Below are 19,858 nucleotides of genomic sequence, written 5' to 3'. Positions count from 1 at the left end.
ACCTTAAGATTCTGGAGAAAAATATTGCAGTAATTGAATTCTTTTGTTTGCTTACGAAGCATCCTCTCTCAAAAGAAAAATTGGGACACGCGGAAATACGTAGCAACAAACCATGGTTCGAACGAGCAGAAAAGACAAAACAAGCAAAATTACGTTGGCTACAAAATCCGAATGAAATAACCACACAAAATTTCGTAGACATCAGGCGGGAAACTGCCAATACTTTTAGAACAAAGAAACGCAATTTTTTGAAAGCTAAAATTTAGGAACTTGAAGATAATAGTAAAAATAAAAACATTCTGGACATGTATAAAGGGATCAACGAATTTAAGAAAGGCTATCAACCTCGTGCTTATATTAAAGAAAGCTGATGGAACAGTTCTCACTGATACAGATAGCATTTTAAAAAGATTGAAAGATTTCTTTAACGATTTGCTTAACACGCAGCAAAAACTAATGTGCATGGAGAAAGAGAGATACACACCGCAGAAACGTATATTTCAGAACCCAATTGAATAGAAGTAGAAATCGCTATAAAGAAATTAAAGAAACACAAATCTCCGGGTGTAAACGAAATTCCGGCTGAGTTAATTTTAGGTGGAGGCGAAAAATTGTGGAATAAGATACACAAACTCATTCTCCTTATCAACAACAAGGAAGAATTGCCACAAGAGTGGAAAGAATCAATCATTATTCCAATTCACAAGAAAGGCGACAAAACTGACTTATCGAGGCATCTCTCTTCTGTCAACATCCTATAAAATCCTTTCAAACATTCTATTAGCAAGATTGACCCCATACGCAGATGAAATGATTGGAGATTATCAGTGTGGATTTAGACGAAATCGATCAACTATCGACCAAATATTTACCATTCGCCAAATACTCGAAAAGAAGTGGGAATACAATAACCCAGTACATCAACTATTTATTGATTTTAGAAAGGCTTACTACTCGGTTAGGAGAGAAACATTGTACAACGTTCTTACAGAATTTGGAATACCGAAAAAACTAATTAGATCTATTAAAGCATGTTTAAATGAATCCCAAAGTACAGTCCGGGTAGGAAAAATTTTGGTCACGACCTTTCCCGTCCAGAATGGCCTGAAACAAGGAGATGCGTTGTCGCCATTATTATTTAATTTTGTGCTGGAATACGCTATAAGGAAAATCAAAGATAGCAACCAGGGCCTAGAATTGAACGGTATTCTCCAGGTTATAACATTTGCTGATGTAAATTTAATAGGGAATGATAGGAGAATAATAGAAAGAAATGCACAGATCTTATTAAAAGCTTGCAGGGGAATGGGTTTAGAAGCAAATGCAGAGAAAACTAAATACATGGAAGTGCGTCGGGACCGTAATACGATAAATTATGGATGCGTTAAAATATTAAATAATTCTTTTGATAAAGTGGATACTTTCAAATATCTAGGATCAATATTAACAGACGAAAATCATATTCACGAAGAAATTAAATGTCGACTAAAAGCAGGGAATTCGCGTTACTATTCGGTTCAAATCTCATGTCGTCGCAAATTCTGTCGAGGAATTTGAAGCCTAAAATATATAAAACGATAATCATACCTGTTGTTCTGTATGGTTGCGAAACCTGGTCGCTTACTCTAAAGGAAGAACATAGACTGAAAGTATTTGAGAATAAGATCGCGAGACGAATATTCGGACCCACGAGGAACGGGAATGGAGAATGGTGGAACTTTATAACGAGGAACTACATAATTTATACGGTTTACATTGTTAGGGTCATCAAGTCTAGGAGGCTTAGGTGGGCAGGTTATGTAGCCAGGATGGAAGAAAGTAGGATCGCTTTCAAAGTGTTAGCGGTAAGACCAATCGGAAAGCGACCATTACGAAGACCTAGGCGCACAAAGTAAAAACTGGATCCAGTTGGCTAAGGATAGAAGTCAGTGAAGAGCTTTTGTGAACGCGGCATTGAACCTCCGGGTTCCATAGGCTATAGAGTTAGCTTACGAAGCATGAGTAGATACCTAGGCTGATACTACAAATAGATTAAATTCCCATTTACTGAAAAGATGGGTTCTACTGACATTGGATAGTCTATATATTCTTCGTGTGCTAGGGTCTAGGGGAGAAAAGGAGAGAAGATTTCATATCAGGTTACGTCACGCACAGTCGCACGGCTTAATTTTTATTAAAAATGAAAAAGCCAAGAGAAACAAATTTCATCTCACTTTCCTTTGTGGCAATCGGACACAAATCATCACACTTTTCTGCAAAAGCACTTTTCAAATCGGATTATTGGGAGAGCCTCCAGTTCCAATGTTGGGGGGGACATGTATCCCCATTTCCCTGGAATTTGTGCCCGTACCTACAGCTGAGACAACTTTTCAGCATGTGGAGACTGGAGAGGGGTATATCCTCCCCTGGCATCACAGGCGTGCGGACGTGGGTGCCTTGGCACCCCCATTAGAGAAACTTTTTTTATGTAGAATTATTACAAACTGAGAAGAGATTACGTGTTAATTATTTCCCGTCTGCATGTGTTCCGTGCGTCGCCGACGCAGCGTCGGATGCAATGATGCTATCTTTTCTTAGGGGAAAGGGGGGGAGGACGACATTCCATATGGTGGCACTTTAGATCTGACACCCACATTCCCAATGTCCTGCGCACGCTAGTGTCTGGCATTTATTGCAATTTGTGCCCAAGTAGTGGAAGTGGAATTAATACATATTGATGAGACTAGCAAACGCACTACAGCACGAAGTTCAGTTTGAAATACTACAGATTACGATTCTTTTTTAAAAAAATGGAAAAGCCAAGAGAAATAAATTTCATCTTACATTCCTTTGTGGCAGTCGGACACAGATTCCAAAAAGCAATTTTTAAGTCAGATTATTGGGGGGACTGTCCCCCCCAGGTCCAACATTGGGGGGACATGTCCCCCTCGTCCCCCCCGGGATTTGCGCCAGTGATGTTGACTAAAATTGAATATTGACAATATATTTAATTTTCTGTATGCAATTTGATGCTTTTTGTTATTCTACACATGTTATTAATATTTTCTCCTCTAAAAATGAGTTAGTGATCACGCACTTGACGAGCAAAACATTATACGTCATCACTCCGCGCTCCAGTGTGATAATAATCGAGAGAGCGGAGGCTATAGAGAAAGAGCATTAAAATCACCGCTCCGATGTCATTTTACTAGCATCGCAAAGGCTGAGTAACGTTATCTGGACACTTACTTTCAGATTACAATGATAGATTCTATTAGTAAAGAAGTCATCATTATAAATTTAGTGATACTGAATCTAGTCAGCTAATTGCAGTGAGGTCATTGACTTTGGTCATTGACTACTATACTTGACGATATTTAAGGAACACAAATAATAAAGTACCTTAAAGCATTAATATCATATATAGAATCATAGCAACATATCAATGTAACAGTCACGCAACAGACAGCAAATATATATGGTACATCAGAATTCACCATAATGCTTTTACAAATCATTAAAAACATTTTTTTAACTCTTTGACTTTAAAAAATCACAATCAAAATCTTAATAACTAGCTTTAGAACTAGAATATGACTTAGTTAAAGTAGCATACTACGCGAGAGACAATTGTAACTTTTGCACTAGATTGGGCTATCTTTTGAAAAAAAAAATCTTGATATATTCTTGGTCTTTATATAGCTCCGAATCTGTAAGTTTTTGTCTTCTGTCTTTAGTTTGTAAAAAAATTACCACAGGAGGCCCAGGATCATAAAATGCTGTTCCAACATCTTAAGAGTAATATGCATTCTTGAATTTAGACCTTCATTTGAATAACTCGACTGCTTCTTGTTTTCAACAATGTATGAACTGATACTGCTCTCTCGGGCCCAGCGCTATGTAGGGTCAAACAAATATAGACTACACCATACCGTGGAGTTACCCAAATTCAAAGGAACAGAAAGGTTTCCAGCAGCAAATGAACTTACAATATCGTCTATCAAAGAAGAAAGTGCACTTTTCCCAATACATTTCCAGCCTGCACGCATGCTACTTGAGTTACGTCATTCACGCTTCTTGCCTCGATGAATGCATTTATTGAATTCAGGATGCCTTGTTGTTGAAGTCTTTCGGAAATAAATTCCACTAGTTAACAAAGGTTTTGTTACATAAAAGGAAATACCTGTTCTTAAAGGAACTTTTTGCGCTGAATTCGAATATGCACTCGGTTTTTCTCCATCACGTAACAGAGGGATTTTCGGGAAAATCCCTCAAAAATTTCCCTTTTCGTTTATTTTACACCCCAAGATCTTGTTCCCTTGCATATACTAACATAGAAATTATACCTAAGTATACTTTGATTCATATTTAACAAACCCTCCAAGTTTCGTAATAATCGCTTTGTTTTTTCTAGAGAAATAAATATGTTTGTATGTATACTGTGTGTACTGTTTATTGCACCTTATAGTAATGCTTTCAGATCTCTTAAGTTGAGGTAAAACGTTTTGCTTTATTACCACAAACACATATATGAAATATAATACAATATAATTTACAAGTGTGACAATTTACAATAAACAATAATACAAATGTACCAAAAGGTCATGAAAAGACAATCAAAACTATCACAATATATGAAACTTCCATTGGGTTACAAAAACGTACACTACTTCCTTCTTTTGTAATAAATGTTGCATTCTCTAACAAGACCCCAACAATAGTCCCCCATCATTGAAGGATCCCATCGTCCCTGGTACCTTTTCTCCATTGCCATTATATCTTGGTGGAATCTTTCCCCCTGTTCGTCGCTGAGAGCACCTAGGTTAGCAGGAAAGAAGCTGAGATGGGAGTGCAAAAAGTGGATTTTTAAAGACATCCTACAACCAAACTCTTTGTATTTCTGTATCATGTCCTGTACGATTTCTGTGTAACTCTCAGCTTTGTTATTGCCCAGAAAGTTGCGCACAACAAACTTAAATGCTGTCCAGGCAGCTAGCTCAGCACTGTTTAACTTGCTGTCAAAGCTATCATCAAGCATTAATTTCCTAATTTGGGGACCAATAAACACTCCCGCTGAAATCTTAGCATCACTCAGGTTAGGGAACTTATCTCGCAAATACTTGAAACCTTCACCAGATGTGTCCATGGCTTTGACAAAGTTTTTCATAAGTCCTAACTTGATATGAAGTGGCGGTAGTAATATCTTATTAGGATCTACCAAAGGAGCGTATTTGACGTTGCATTCTTCAGGTACGTAATTCACTCTAGGTTCCCATTCCTTCACTTCATAATGTTTGTCATCAGCTTGGCTATCCCATAAACATAAAAAACATTGGTACTTCGTGTAACCGCATTGCAGTCCTAATAAAATACCAACTACCTTGAGATCACAACATATTTGCCAACAATGGCCCTTGTAATTTATAAGATTTAGCAAAGTTGACATGGTGTCATAGGATTCCTTAATTTTCACTGAGTGCGCAAGTGGTATAGAAGGTTTTTTATTTCCATTATGTAAAAGGACAGCTTTAAGGCTGACCTTTGACGCGTCGATAAATAACCTCCATTCTTCTGGAACGTAAGGAATTCCTAGCTCCGCCATCAACCCATTTATATCCGTACATACGCACACATTATCTTGCATTGAGAAATAGCTTGAAAATTGAACATGCCTTTTCCTGTACACTGATATGTTCGTTTCTGCATCCAATAAGTTCCAAGTGTGTTGTTGACTATTGTAAATATTCATTTTTATGTCTGTGTTTGTAGTAATAAAGCAAATCGTTTTTACCCCAACTCAGGAGATCTGAAAGCATTACTATCAGGTGCAATAAACAGTGCACACAGTATACTAGCACAGAAAAATGTTTACTAGCCCTGTATTTTGTCAACTAACTGTTCCTTAACATCTAAAGACAAATCTGAATTCTTCGTGATGTGGGTGACCTCGGACAGCGCAATAATTTCAAGTTGTTTTGTTCCAACATTATTCTGAATACGCGACAAAACGTACTAGCGACAAAACGTACCACCGACAAAACGTACCACTTACCCTGAGGGATGTTTGTGAAAGGTTTTCTAAAAACACTTTAAATAATGACAAGCGACAAAACGTACCACTTGCCTGGAGGGCTACTTGTGAAGTCTTCTAATCAGTCATCAAATAATGACAGGCGACAAAACGTACCACTTGATAGGACGGTATATAAATATATACATACCGGCCAAAATAAGGTTAAAAGTTGAACAGATTGCTGGTGAGAAAAGTAGCGATGCAAGACCAAGACTAAGACTAAGGCTAAGACTAAGACCATGCCTGCAAGATTCTCGCAACACCAAGACAATACTTGCAAGATTCTCGCCAGACCAAGACCAGCAAGAATCTTGCATATGCAATATTTGAATATTTGCTGATTTCCACCACACTTTATCCAGGCTTTGGACCAGAGACGGATAGGCATTTTTAGAGGGACGCGGGCGCTTTCTCCCACAAGAACCACCAGCATCTCAATGTCACAAATCAATTGCAGTTTTCTTTCTACAGTAAGTCAATAGTATTAACAATTGACAATTAAAACCTGATATGCTTTCATCAGTATATTGTTCTGAATTGTTCAAAATATTATATGAAGTTCAAGGAGAACGTATACTATATTACAAAATTAGCAGATGTTTTAGTGTACTAGTTTTTGATGCTACTGTATCTATCACTTTTGCATTCGAAATATTTTTTAATAAATCTTTTTCACTAGACATCAACATAAATGTTTTCAAATGTTCCTGAGACATGGTACTCGTTATCCTATTTTTAATGTATTTCAATTTAAGTTTTGAAAAATTTCGTTTACATGTTACCTGAGTTAGGGCAAAGTCAATAAAAATTTGTATGCTGGAAACCTGGATAAGTATTACTGCAAAATTTACAATTCTGCAAAATTAAAAAGCAGCACATTGGACAATTTTGCAACACGTTTTGCATTCGCTTTCCTTGTAAACAAATGTATTTTCTCCTAATTCTGAATCACTTGCACCATCAGGACAGTCATTTTTTCTCGGTTGTGCTCGTCATCAAGACTGACTTTCAAGGATATCCACGTCCTTCAAAAGTCCAAGAGAATACATTTATAGTATCCTTGGAAACTTCTTTACTGAAGTTTTTCAGAAAATATGTAAGTTTATCGAAAGGCACGTCTGGAAGTTCTGTTACTTGGTTGAAGTGGCTAGGGTCCAAATAATCCATAAAGTACATTGCTTCTTGAATCTTGAAGAAATACTCGAAACTACCATATCCAATATTGTATTGAATGCTTCGATGCAATTCCTGGTCATTGGATAGAAGCAGCTTCATCTTCATATTTACAAGAAAATCTTTGTCCATCTCTGAAGGCGAATTGTCGACAGGTCAATAGAAAACAAAAGAAATCACGTTCTAAGTCTTCAAATTTGTTATTGGTCCATTCTGCAAAGCTTAATGCTGCATTCTTAACGGATTCAAAATCATCTCTCTACTCTTTCACTTGGAACAGAGTAGTCTGCACCATCCGATAGGACTACACTAGCAGCACTCTCTATTTGGAGATAGATTGACAGAGAGGTCGTCACTTAAAATATCTTAAGGAACATTTGAGCTGTCCGAGTTGTTTTGAACTTGAGAAGATCTTTTATATATCCTTTTGCTTTACACCTAGCTTTTGGTTTGATATTTTCTGTAGAAGCAATTTTCTTAATTATTATGGTCAACTCTATATACAAAGCACTTTCTGGGTTTAAAAAAATGACCAAACTTTTTCTGAAAAACAGTGTGTTTTCTACCATCTTGTTTCCGCAATAACTGTAAGACGCCTTTGTTAACATTTGATCTTCCAAATGTCCATTCGCTGATAAGACTCACGCATAAATATCGCACAGTCATTCAGCAGAACAATGACACAGAATCAATGCAATTTTTTGTCAGATCACATATGACATGATTGAGTATATGAGCGTAACACCACACGTGTAACTGAGTTTCTTAGTGGTTAAGCGGTTAGAGTATGCGCCTTTGTCGTGGGAGACCTGGGTTCGATTCCTGGCAGGAATTCATGTGCTTCGGATGTCCCGTAAATCAGTATGTCCCGTCTCATATAGCCTCGCTGCTAAAAGGGCCGTTAAACTCAAAATCAACTGAATCACAGTGTAACTGATCATATGTGAATTGAAATAATCCGAATATTGTCCTTCCATGTTACTTGAGCCATCGGTTGAATTTCCAATACACTTCTTAATATCAAGGTTCAACTTCTGCAGAATTTCCTGCAGTAAACCGCAAGGACACTGGCCTGTGGTAGATATGCATTTTACAATGACAACAATACTTTGTTTAAGAACCATTTTAAGAACATACCGTAAAACAACAGAGCACTGGCCTGAAACTACTATATTTTGAGTAGTGTCTAATAGAACAGAAAATATTGAAGCTTGAGAGACTTCTTTCGAAATATCTTCTCTGATAAGTGTGTTAATAGCATTCAAAACAAAATTCACCGTGTTTAGTAAAAGTTATGCGACAACTATCCTGCTTACTTTCTCATATATGACTCTTCTCGGTGACCTTATCTAAATTACTTTTAAGCGGAAGATCAAATTTGCTTAAGAAAGGAATAATACCCAAAATGTTTCCATGATCTATAGCTGTGTATTTCAGTTTATAGGCTGCTACATTTCCTCTGTAAATGAGCCCTCTTTTACCAATGAGTATCTACACTTTGACAACTCGATACATTACCTGTCTGTTCTTGTCAACCTTACACTGCCGTTGAACATTATGTTCTCTTTTGTTAGATATGTAAGCACCCACATTGGTCTAATGTATTTTGGAAGACTCGTGTTCTCTTACTCGCTGATAAACGTGTTTAATGTTACGTTTGTCACGTACAGAACCTTTAAGAGAAGTTTGTTCGATCTGGAGAATAATCTGTGAACACGCTGAAAAAAAAAAAAAAAAAAAAAAAGCTTGAAGTGGTACGTTTTGTCGCGGATTAAATATCCAAATTGTTTTAATTAGTCCAAGACAGGTTGTAATTTATATAAGTGGTACGTTTTGTCGTGGAATAAATATCAGAAATGCTTTAATTAATCCATGACAGGTTGTCATTTATGACAGGTCGTCAAAAGTGGTACGTTTTGTCGCGAAAATTCAAGTGGTACGTTTTGTCGGGACACCCATTATTCTAGCCATATATGTAGCTGATAATAATATTAATGGCCCTCATATCGTGTGAGAGTTTCCTGTCTTATCTATTTTTAAACTGACTTTATACTACGTCTGCAGAACCTTCAAGTTGAATGCTTAAATTGAAGTTATTTGTTTTTAACTTGCTGACAAATCGGGCAGTTTTCTCTCAAAATACTACACATGTTTGTGTTTCAAATCCCAATGCTTGGTTTCAAAGTGATGTTGGACAAGAGTAAACCCCATCGAATGATTTGACAGCGTTTCGTAATAAATTGCACACTCGGAGGCAGCGACGGTTTATTTCCAATACGTGTAAGATATTAAAGAACTTAAATTTCTTTATATTATGTTGTACGACGCTATTATGTTGTACTCTTGCATAATCTTCTCCAATGGTTATTCCTGGTTACGCTAATTTCTTTCTTAGAGTTTTCTAAGGATCCACTAATTAACCATTTACACATGTACTTATTTCTATCCTCTGACAACTTCACAAATAAAATATCACATTCCAAAACAATAACTTAGGTGCAGCTCACAGCTAAACACATCAAACTGTTTTCAATTGCAATCTTCAAGTATACAACTGGCTCTAAAAAGGTTTTCCTTTTCACATTAGGTCTACTGTTGTGGTATCTCTTTTCAAAGAAGTTTGCTACAATAATAATAGCGACAATAGAAACAAAGAAATATTTCTAGTGTTATACAATAGAACAGCTTCAAATGTTGTCACTAACACAAACTGAAGACAATAAGTTTTACTAGAGAACCCGGTTTGGTATTATTAACATTTATTATATCACTCGACCTATTATCGCGACGGTTTTACTAATTAAGAGTAAACGAAATTGATGTTCTTCGAGCAACGACGCCATTTTAACAGTTTGCACATCTTAGATCAAGTAAAAACAAGGAGACCTATAGACTAAGCAGCTTTCTTTCGAATACTAATTGAAACCTTGCCGCTTGTCTCCCATGATAGTGTCTCAATATTAATATTATTTTATATTCAAACTGAACTCCCATATTATTTTAATACATTCTTATATCGAGGCTTGAACGATCATGATGAGAACGAATAAAGAGAAGTATTCACCTGTAGTATGAGTGATCCTGAATCAAGTCTCTGTGTTGTGAATTTACATAACTTTGAACATTTTCAACTTCCCCGACAAAGAAAGAAAAAGTTATTCGAATGGCGTGGTTTCATCAAATTGCCACTTTCATTAGATCTTCTAAGGTTCCCTGAGTACGTTTTTATATTTTTAAGTATTATATATATATATATATATATATATATATATATATATATATATATATATATATATGTGTGTGTGTGTGTGTGTGTGTGTGTGTGTGTGTGCGTGCATACGATTATTTAGTCTATGATAACTCAAAGAGTTCCCTCGTGGTTGATGAATTGCTGAAATTAATTGCATATTGTAATAAGCACTATTTGTGTACACAAGAAGATTAAGTTTCAATTCTTTTACTCCCCGACTTCCAATATTTTCTTTTTCTTTATTTTTTTTAAATTTAATCATGTTTCATTTAGCGATTATTCCCTAAACATTCAACTTTTCGCTTTCTAGTTTAGACTATATATAATTAAGTCCTATGAAACTAAATTCAGTGGTACGTGTCGTCTCAGGTTCGATTCACAGTGGGAACAGAATTTTCAGTTTGAATCAACGTCGTGAGACAATCAGAAAGCTACTAATACTAAGAAATATGAAATATTGTTCTTGAAAGCCGAAGCTGATAAACTCACCGTACATCACCTAGCTAAAGTTGCCCTCTCTGACTGTTCATTAGAGGCATATGCAGAATTTCATTTTCGGGGGGGGGGGTAATATTCAATCTCATATCCTCAATCCTCTCTGAACACACTTGATTTTTGTATATATAGTATATATATCTGCCTTGCACGCGCCACTGCTGGTTATAGTTCTTTGTGTTGGTAATGTCATGAGCTTGGAAATATGTTGATGCGCGTTGGTCTCCGATGGCTGTACACACATTTAGATTCTATTAGATGGAAGGGACACTAAGACGACCAAAAATTATGATTCTTGGATCTACAAATTAACATTTTCAGAAACGGAAATGAAATACTCAGACCGACACGAACATCAAAGACAACCCAATAAACAGATGAAACAAGAAGCAGATGAAACCTTCACTTCAACTTTCCCCGTTGAAATTATCATATTATCTTCGAATCATTGATCTCAGGCATGAAAATTACATATCTAATGTTGAAATGTTACATCAATATTTCTGATTCATGCCGTCGCAGCATTCCACGTCTGATATACAAGCACGAGTAATTATCAAAATCATGAAAATACTTTACAAAATGAAATGTGTCTGATTAATACAGTGTTCGTTCTTCTGAAACTTGAGTACCCTTGTATTCGTCGTAGAATTAAGGCATATACAGAATTTATGAGTGGCTTTCAAGAGGTAGTGGACCATTTCTTCATGAATATTACCACGAAAACTTAGATTACTAAATTCGAACAGTAAATATAGTTTAATGACATATACAATAGTAAGTTAGCAATTATTGCAATGGTTATATTAACTACTAGCAGCGTTCACCCCGCTTCGCTGCGGTCACCCCGGAACGCAATAAACTTTGTTACTTAGATAATTTTTACTTTTTCGCTTTCAAGTGATATGATAAAAACCATAGAAGATTGCAGTAAATGTTAACATTATATCGCCTGTCATTTATGTTAACCCGCCCCGCTTCGCTGCGGTCACCCCGGAACGCAATAAACTTTGTTACTTAGATAATTTTTACTTTTTCGCTTTCAAATTGCAGTAAATGTTAACATTATAGCGCCTGTCATTTATGTTAACCCGCCGAGTGACACGGTCATGCGGGTTGCATATAAATACGTTTATTTTTATACCTATGATGAACTAACAAAGGATTTGTACGTTATGCACACTTGAATGGTCAATTATCTCAAGACACTGGTAATTAAAAATTAAAGTGATATGATAAAAACCATCTAGGGTCCAAATCCTAATAACCCCCCAAAAATGAAAGAAATTGGTTCAGCCGTATTAGCGTGATGAGCTAACAAAGGATTTGTGCGTTCTCTTTTATATAATAGATAGTGTGTGTGTGTGTTTAAAAAGTATTAGTGAATTTTTAAGATAATTCTTCGAACGAAAAAAAAATCTATGATTATCAACAATTACTGTTCAATTGTTAAACAATTAATTAGAAACGAGAAATTCATTAATTCACTGTTTCATTTACCTTATCATTTTCTTTCTAACAGATGGATGAAGATGGTGGTTTTGAACTGACTACTATGAGACATGTGTTAGAAAAACAAATCACCCGCACTGATGTTCTTCGACGATTAATGTTTAGGTGTACAACATTAGGTAAGTAGATTCGAGTTATTTCCTCTATTTACTTGTTGTTCCATGCATTAAGCAGCCGTGGGTTTTTGTTGCAATCTAGCTTGGGAGGGAAGGGGATTTTCAAGGAATGGTAAGGAGCCATCTATGAAACAATATTATTACAGCATCTTTTATATTTTTTTCTTTAAAAAACTTCTGTCTATATATCTTCTCAAAAATACAGAGGACAAATGCCCTTCTTTGTCCGCTCAGCCGCCCAAGGTTTCATGTTCAAAAGTGGCTACAACAGAGAAATCTAGAGAAGATAAGTGATGTGTGCACATGTATAGTCTTCCACAACATGTAAGTCTAGATGTTAAGTTTAGGGAGGAATGAATACCGGTATCTGGAAATCTGTAAAATGTTTATTGAATCAGTTGTTCAACTACTTAATGAAGGTTTCGCCAACTTAGTATATGCCAGAAAATCGGTATTAATTGAAGCAAGGAAATATGTGACTCCTGTCAAAATGTACTTCAGTTGATACATCGGTTCAAGTAATGTAGGTAAGAACACAAACAATATTAGAATCACCATCAGCTTGTACAACACTTCGCTAATGAATAGATAACTTACATAATCTTTTGGACACGAGCTCGAAACAACTGAAAAGGCCTTATACGATCCAACAGGAGCTTCTATACGCTATTCACTTCTTTAAAAGAGAAGTAACACAGTTCAAAAATGAAATGACCTTTGTTGAAATAAGATGTTGGAAATAATTCTAAAGGCTAGAAGAATGCTGTATAAAAACATCGCAGCTGAAGGTACACATTTCCCTCCTCTTCAGTCAGTAATTGTGTCATTTGTTCTTCCCTGTTAACTGCAGCACTGAAATTGAAATTGCTCTCCTGAAAAGTTGACGAATTTGAGTTGTGCTACTTTTATATTTAAAAAGTGATACGATATTATGTCTAAAGGAGCGAAATTTTCTGGCTTATTAAGTGAGTCACATATACAATGCTCGAACTCAAAAATATCCTTGAACTCTCTCCTGGCTATGTGAATAGCGTATGCGCTTTTAGTGGGGGGAGGGCCTGGGTTCAATTCCCGACGGGACCTCATTTGGTCCGAATCCCAAGTTAAACTATACGTCCAGGTATCATATAGCTTCACTACTGCAAGGGATGCTAAACTCTAATAAAATCAAAAACATCCATATTAGATAAAATTACTAAAACCCATTTAATATAATATTATATAAGCTCAACCAGAGTGTGAGTTATTTTTTCTGAAGAATGCTTAAGGAAACAGGAACATACCGGTATATATTCCTATATCGCTTGTGTCAATGGAAATGTATTGCACCAGCAACTTTACCAAGTAAATCCGAGTATCCGAACTACAACATCGGTTGTTCCTATGATAGTTCTTCCTTCTTTCTTAATTTTCGATATTAAACAATACAACTAAAATATTACTTGGTCATCACCCTTTTTCTATTTCAATTTTCCACATTTTCATTGTTCAAATTTCATATTTTCAGGATCAGAACATTAGATTGAAATCTATATTCAAATTCTTTGGCGGTGGTAGAACACCTGCTTGTCAGGCACAATTCCCGATGGTAAGCGTATCCTGCGGTCCAGGTTTCATTGATAAATTGAAAGATACGTTGAATTTGGATGTTTAGCTATTCCTTTTGCTGAGTATTTATTACCCTAATCAATAGCAAGAATTTCCGTTCTTGCAGCATTTGTGGCGTCCTATAGTATTAATGTGGATCATTCTGTATTTACAATTTGCTTATTCCTGACATATTCTTTTACTACTTTTAAGTATACGTAAAACCATTTTTCACTTGTGAGACAGAGTGCCTCACCATATCCAGTTGGATGCTCTAAAATCAGAAGAAAGGAGTCGATAACAATGGTAGTTTAAATTTTAATGTTAGAAGTGAATGTGTTTTTCTTGAAGAATATTAAAAAAGAAGTTATCTTGAGAGAAAAACTGAAATACTCTGTCTCTCATCCGATCTAGTTCCATTCAAAAGTCTTCATTGCATAGTTCTAGTAGTAAAAGTAGTAAAACAACGTACAATAATATTTACAGTATGAAACAACATATATCAACTTACTCTTATGGAAGTAAATTTACATTCATCTCCATTATTAAGAAAAAAAAAGTACCGTTCTTGCATTTGGGTTGGGCTGTTTTCCTCTTCTATTTACTTATGTATGTTTGTATTTATTTGTTTATTATTATTATTATTATTATTATTATTATTATTATTATTATTATTATTATTATTATTATTATATTTTGTCTGTCAACAGTATCAGTAAATGTAATCAGTGTCAACAATATCAGTATCAAAAGTTTCTTTCGTGACCATTAAAATTAGAAAATTTAGAAGAATAGTTTCTTTTCAGTGGTCCTTTCTTCGTGTTCACTTGGAACTGAGTCAGAAATTACATTTCCACTCTCATGTAGTTCATGTAGAAGTAAAACTTACTAAGTTCTGTTTTCACTTTTTTTTTTTTTTTTTTTTTTTTTTAATAAGAAAGTTGGGAACTTATTGTTGTCTTCTAAAATACCCTTTCGATTTGTGTACTTAAAACTGGAAAAAGGGGCCGTTGCCACAGCAACCACTGTTGCCATAACAACGAATCCTGTCGCTGCGCGTCAATCTACAACTGATTGAGAAAAAAAAAAAAATCTGCAACAAAGGTGATGCACAGAAATAAGTCGTGAGTGGGAACCCTTCACCCCTGGTGGGGTGTTCATGAAGCTATCAGCTTATGCCTAATTACATTGGAATATAATTTCCATTTCTTAATTTCGAACATACTAGGTTCGATCGAAACGAGAAAACTTTTTTTCGGACTTCTAAAGAAAATAAAGTAAAATAAATAAATACATGACCGTGTTTATTACATATAGAATTCCCAGTCACGACCCCCCTTCCAGTTTTATTAAAAAAAAATAGAAGAAGAAGATGAAGACAAGAAAGAAGATAGAAGAGGAAAGATGTAAAGTAAGAAGGTGATAAAGGGAAAACTGTTACTAGATATTTTAAGGAATATGGTAAAGGAAAGCGAATAATTATCTAATTGTGATCATTTCCAATAGCTATTAGTTGAATATCTGGTATTAACGTGATCAACGGTAGACACATGTTAACCCATACATCCCCGATCTAGATCCATTTAACCCTAACTACCAAATTATCCCGATCTAGATCTGAGATAGATGAGAAAGTTTAATTCTACAGTTTATTCAATATTTCCACTAATATCCAATATTTGAAAAATAAACGACGAAGTTGATGGCATGTTAGAATCGACCACAAAGAAAAAAAAAAAGTCAGAGTATTACATATTCGTAGAAGATTTTGACTCTCACAGTTCTCTCATGATGATCATTCGTTCAGGCTACTTCGGTCCTTTTTACTTCCTTCATAGAGCCAACTTAAGTTAGTATTAACATTCAATGAGTTTAATTGATAACTACCATTAATTATATTAAATCACACATATATGTCAAAATAATGGATGCACTTAATACTAAACCTACATTTCACTCACACACACATTCATACAGGACAATGTATACTTCGGGTTGTATTTAGTTAAATTAAACTAACCTAACTACATTACTATATACATTTATTACATTTCAATAAAAGCAAAATTAGTTGGACATAACAGGGAAAAAATTTAATACATGGAAAGAATGTTTCATTAACATGCATAGAAATTCGCTAATTTTATCAAGACCAAATAACACATTTCTCTTCCTATATATATATTAAAAGTTGCATTACATAAAAGAGAATTTGACAAAAGGAAAAGAAAAAAAATGAAAGACAAAAAATAAAAAAAATTCAAAGATCAATACATTTAGGATTCAGTGTAATGAATCTATATATATCGTTGCGGAAAAAGAAAGAAAAAATAAAAAAAATATATATATATATATATAATTGGTTAATCATTCTTAAAAAAAAAACACTTTAGTAACATTTTATTAGGTCTCTGTCCCAAGAGGAGACATTTCGACGATTTTATGAGTCTTTGTTCTTACATCGATAATAGCTCCTTTTTCCAACTCTCTTTTCGCACTGTGGTTTGTGTCCATGAGAGTGTTTAATTGTTTTTGTTTTAGCTATAGACAAATAGTCGCTTCATATCACATATATATTTATATTTCTCATTTCGTCACTCGACGCACTTTATCTAAAATTTCAAAGTTTGTCAATATTAAGGAAAACTTATCAAATCCAGTCACAGATATTGGGAACATATTTCCATATTCCGGTATTCTCATTAACTTATTAAACAGATTTTAGTTCGTTGAATTTAAGATCACTAAATTTTTCCCTAGTATAGATCTTGTAGTCAAAAATTCTAGATACTGAATAGTTTGGTGTCCGATCGTAGGGGAAGGATTTGTTCCATGTTTTACTGATGGAAAAAGTCGTTGGAGGGGCGCACTGTTTCGTAGGTTGCTAATTTCACTCGCAAAGTAAATTTGGGTAAGGATTAGGGTTATTCTTATTTATCTTACGACCCGCTACTTGTTTTATTCACATGCGGTATTTAACATTATATTCAACTTTAATAGTTACAGACATCAGTAACCACTCAACAAAATGTAATTTATTACAATATACGCGGTAACACTGTATGTCACAAATAGTTGGTAAAGGTCGGGTGTCAAAAACCTATGGCAACCTAAACAAAACCAGGGTAAATACCGAGCCCATTACATACATACTCGTATATATATATATTCATATTATTCAATACAATAAATTTCACTTTAATATCCATCGTAGTATTTTGTCGACGTTTAAATTCTACATAACCGTTCATATTCGACAAGTATTCATATTTTATAAATGTTTATATTTATTTGGCTCAAAGACAAAACAAAAACCCTGACTATCAAAATTCACCTTTTTCCTTCATAAGGTTGCAACATTGTATTTTATATGTATAAACCCGATAATCAATAATCATTTTCAATTTACTAAAGATTCGCGTATATAAAAAAAAAATAAGTTGGTGTTATTTAATAAGTTGACATAAGAAGTGGAAAATGCAACAAATAGAGCAGGCACGTAACTTTTAAAACTATGTAAGTACATATATAGATGTATATACAGGAAAAAAAAATCAATGTTATTCGAAACTAGTGGGCCCAAACTATTAATACATACACACTATATGACCAATCAATAGAAATAAAAACCAGAAATCAGTAATCAATTGATATAAGTTGTATGATCAATGAATAACAAAGGTCTCTAGGAATCTAAAAGCATAGTGTACCTTCCCGTCAATTTCTCCCGTGGTGGATTAAATATCGCGGAAATGGTCCTGAGTTGTGCTGTAATACCTCCACGAATTGCATCCCTCGATGTCTCAGTTAGTACATACGATCGAAATAAGTTATATGAATATTGTACGTTTTCATGAGTTTCAGAAATCGGGGGGGGGGGGGGGGCAAGGTTGAAAAATTAAAAAAAAAAAATCTCGAAGTAATGAAGACAGAGAGAGATAGAGAAGAAGGAAGACGAAGAATAGTGGCGCCAAAGACTTAAGTGGGAAATAACTAACGCTACAAAGACGAAAGTCGAATTTCTATCTCAACAAATCCATAGCCAAAATATTCTTAACATGCCAAAAGGGTGGTCTACTCAAATACGTAGACTCAAGGAACGCCCTGCTGCCAAGGATGCAAGTTCTGTGTCCATCAGATCCCAATCCCACAAGAATTTGGTTGTAAGATTGAAATCCGATCCCCGTATCCGGCCCAAACCAGCAGGTTCCCGGAAATCGTCCGGAAGGTTAGAGAAGGCGCTAATTTAGAATTTCAAGAAAAGAAAAAAAAATCATCCGACCTCTTGGAAACTAGAAGATTCCAGAATAGGGATGAAATTAGAGTAATAGCTAAGGTATCCCTAATTAGTAATTCGCCAAAATTAAAAAAAAAATTAAATAAATAAACTGAATTTTGGATCGGTGATTTCAATTACCGAAACATCACCGATGGCTACCCAGCGCAGACATGCCACCGTCTGGGACGTCGTTAATTTCCCTCATCTAATTAAACTAAGAAAAGACATGAAAAATACTTAAGGGGACTAGGGGTCGACATCCGGGTACGCTAAATTTAGTAGCAGTTAATTTAATCGGATAGTCCGAACTGAGTTATATGAACACCGCACAATAACTAAATAAGGTAAGCGACAAAAAAAAAAAAAATCTCTGAGAGGCAATGAATGTTAGAGGTATAAATGACCGAAACCTGTACTTTTCGATGATCACAGAATATAGCAGTTGGTTTTCTTAATTATCATTTCTGTCAACCTTTAGAAGTAATTCCCACATGATGCTACCCTATCTATTGAAAGTTTTAAGATCTGGGGCTGTTGTTAGGAGGTACATAAATGCAAAGTAACACACAATTCCCAACTATAATTTACTATCCAAGTAGCAAACTCGGTTGGATGAATGCACTGGTGTGGAAGTCAAAACGCGAGAGATTTTTTTTTTCTTTCTTTCTTCGTAAACATATTCATATTTTCACTATATAAAATTTACTAGGCCTATCCATTTAACTATAGGGGTCATCATCTTATTCATATTATATATCATATTATTAACATTTCATTACATTCATTCATTATCTACTAATTTTCGCACGAAGTAATATTTTATAAACACCCTATTTCGTACATTTTACACGCAGGCCATACACATATTTACATTACGCAGTAATAAATATATATATATAACTATCACAATCTATCACGCTCAAACCACCACACGATCACATTCATCGAACCACGTACTCTTTATTTCGAAGCACCCAAATTGTATTTACTTTGCAGGTTTAAAAAAAAATCATACATGTATTTACGGAAAGTTAAATTGTCAACGATTAATCTATTTCTGATTTGTTGATAAAACTGAAGCAACAATGGAATTTTCTACAGCCACGGGAGAGAAAAAGAATTTAATACTACATTTTTAAACGAACAGTAACAGCATATGGACTTTACTTCTATTAAGAAAATAGGTGTTCTTTATTTCAGCGGATTATTCATTTACTATTGGACCTAGCAAGCTGAAATTTTCAGTACAGTAAGATCTCATGCTATTTTATACGAAGGTATACTCATCCGAACCGAAAACCATGTCCACGGGAAGTAATTTGAGAATAACTGTCCAAAATCAAACAATCTAAATCACTAAGTCATGCGATGTCGTACTGTCAACAAACAATTGA

General features: G+C 34.9%; 1 protein-coding gene across 1 annotated transcript in view; it reads left to right on the top strand.

Moving 5' to 3' along the window:
- LOC145693184 (general odorant-binding protein 69a-like) overlaps nucleotides 1-19,858 on the top strand; it is a 50,502-nt gene that overhangs the window by 20,455 nt on the left and 10,189 nt on the right. The window contains exon 5 of the mRNA XM_081768953.1: nucleotides 12,493-12,601. Coding sequence (XP_081625079.1) covers nucleotides 12,493-12,601 — 109 coding nt within the window. The remainder of the gene's footprint in view (nucleotides 1-12,492; nucleotides 12,602-19,858) is intronic.

The sequence above is a fragment of the Thermobia domestica genome, chromosome 8, assembly GCF_964235325.1.
Source record: "Thermobia domestica chromosome 8, izTheDome1.hap1.1, whole genome shotgun sequence".
Lineage (NCBI taxonomy): Eukaryota > Metazoa > Arthropoda > Insecta > Zygentoma > Lepismatidae > Thermobia > Thermobia domestica.
The sequence above is the reverse complement of the archived record's forward strand: the minus strand, read 5'-3'. Positions and strand labels throughout refer to the sequence as shown.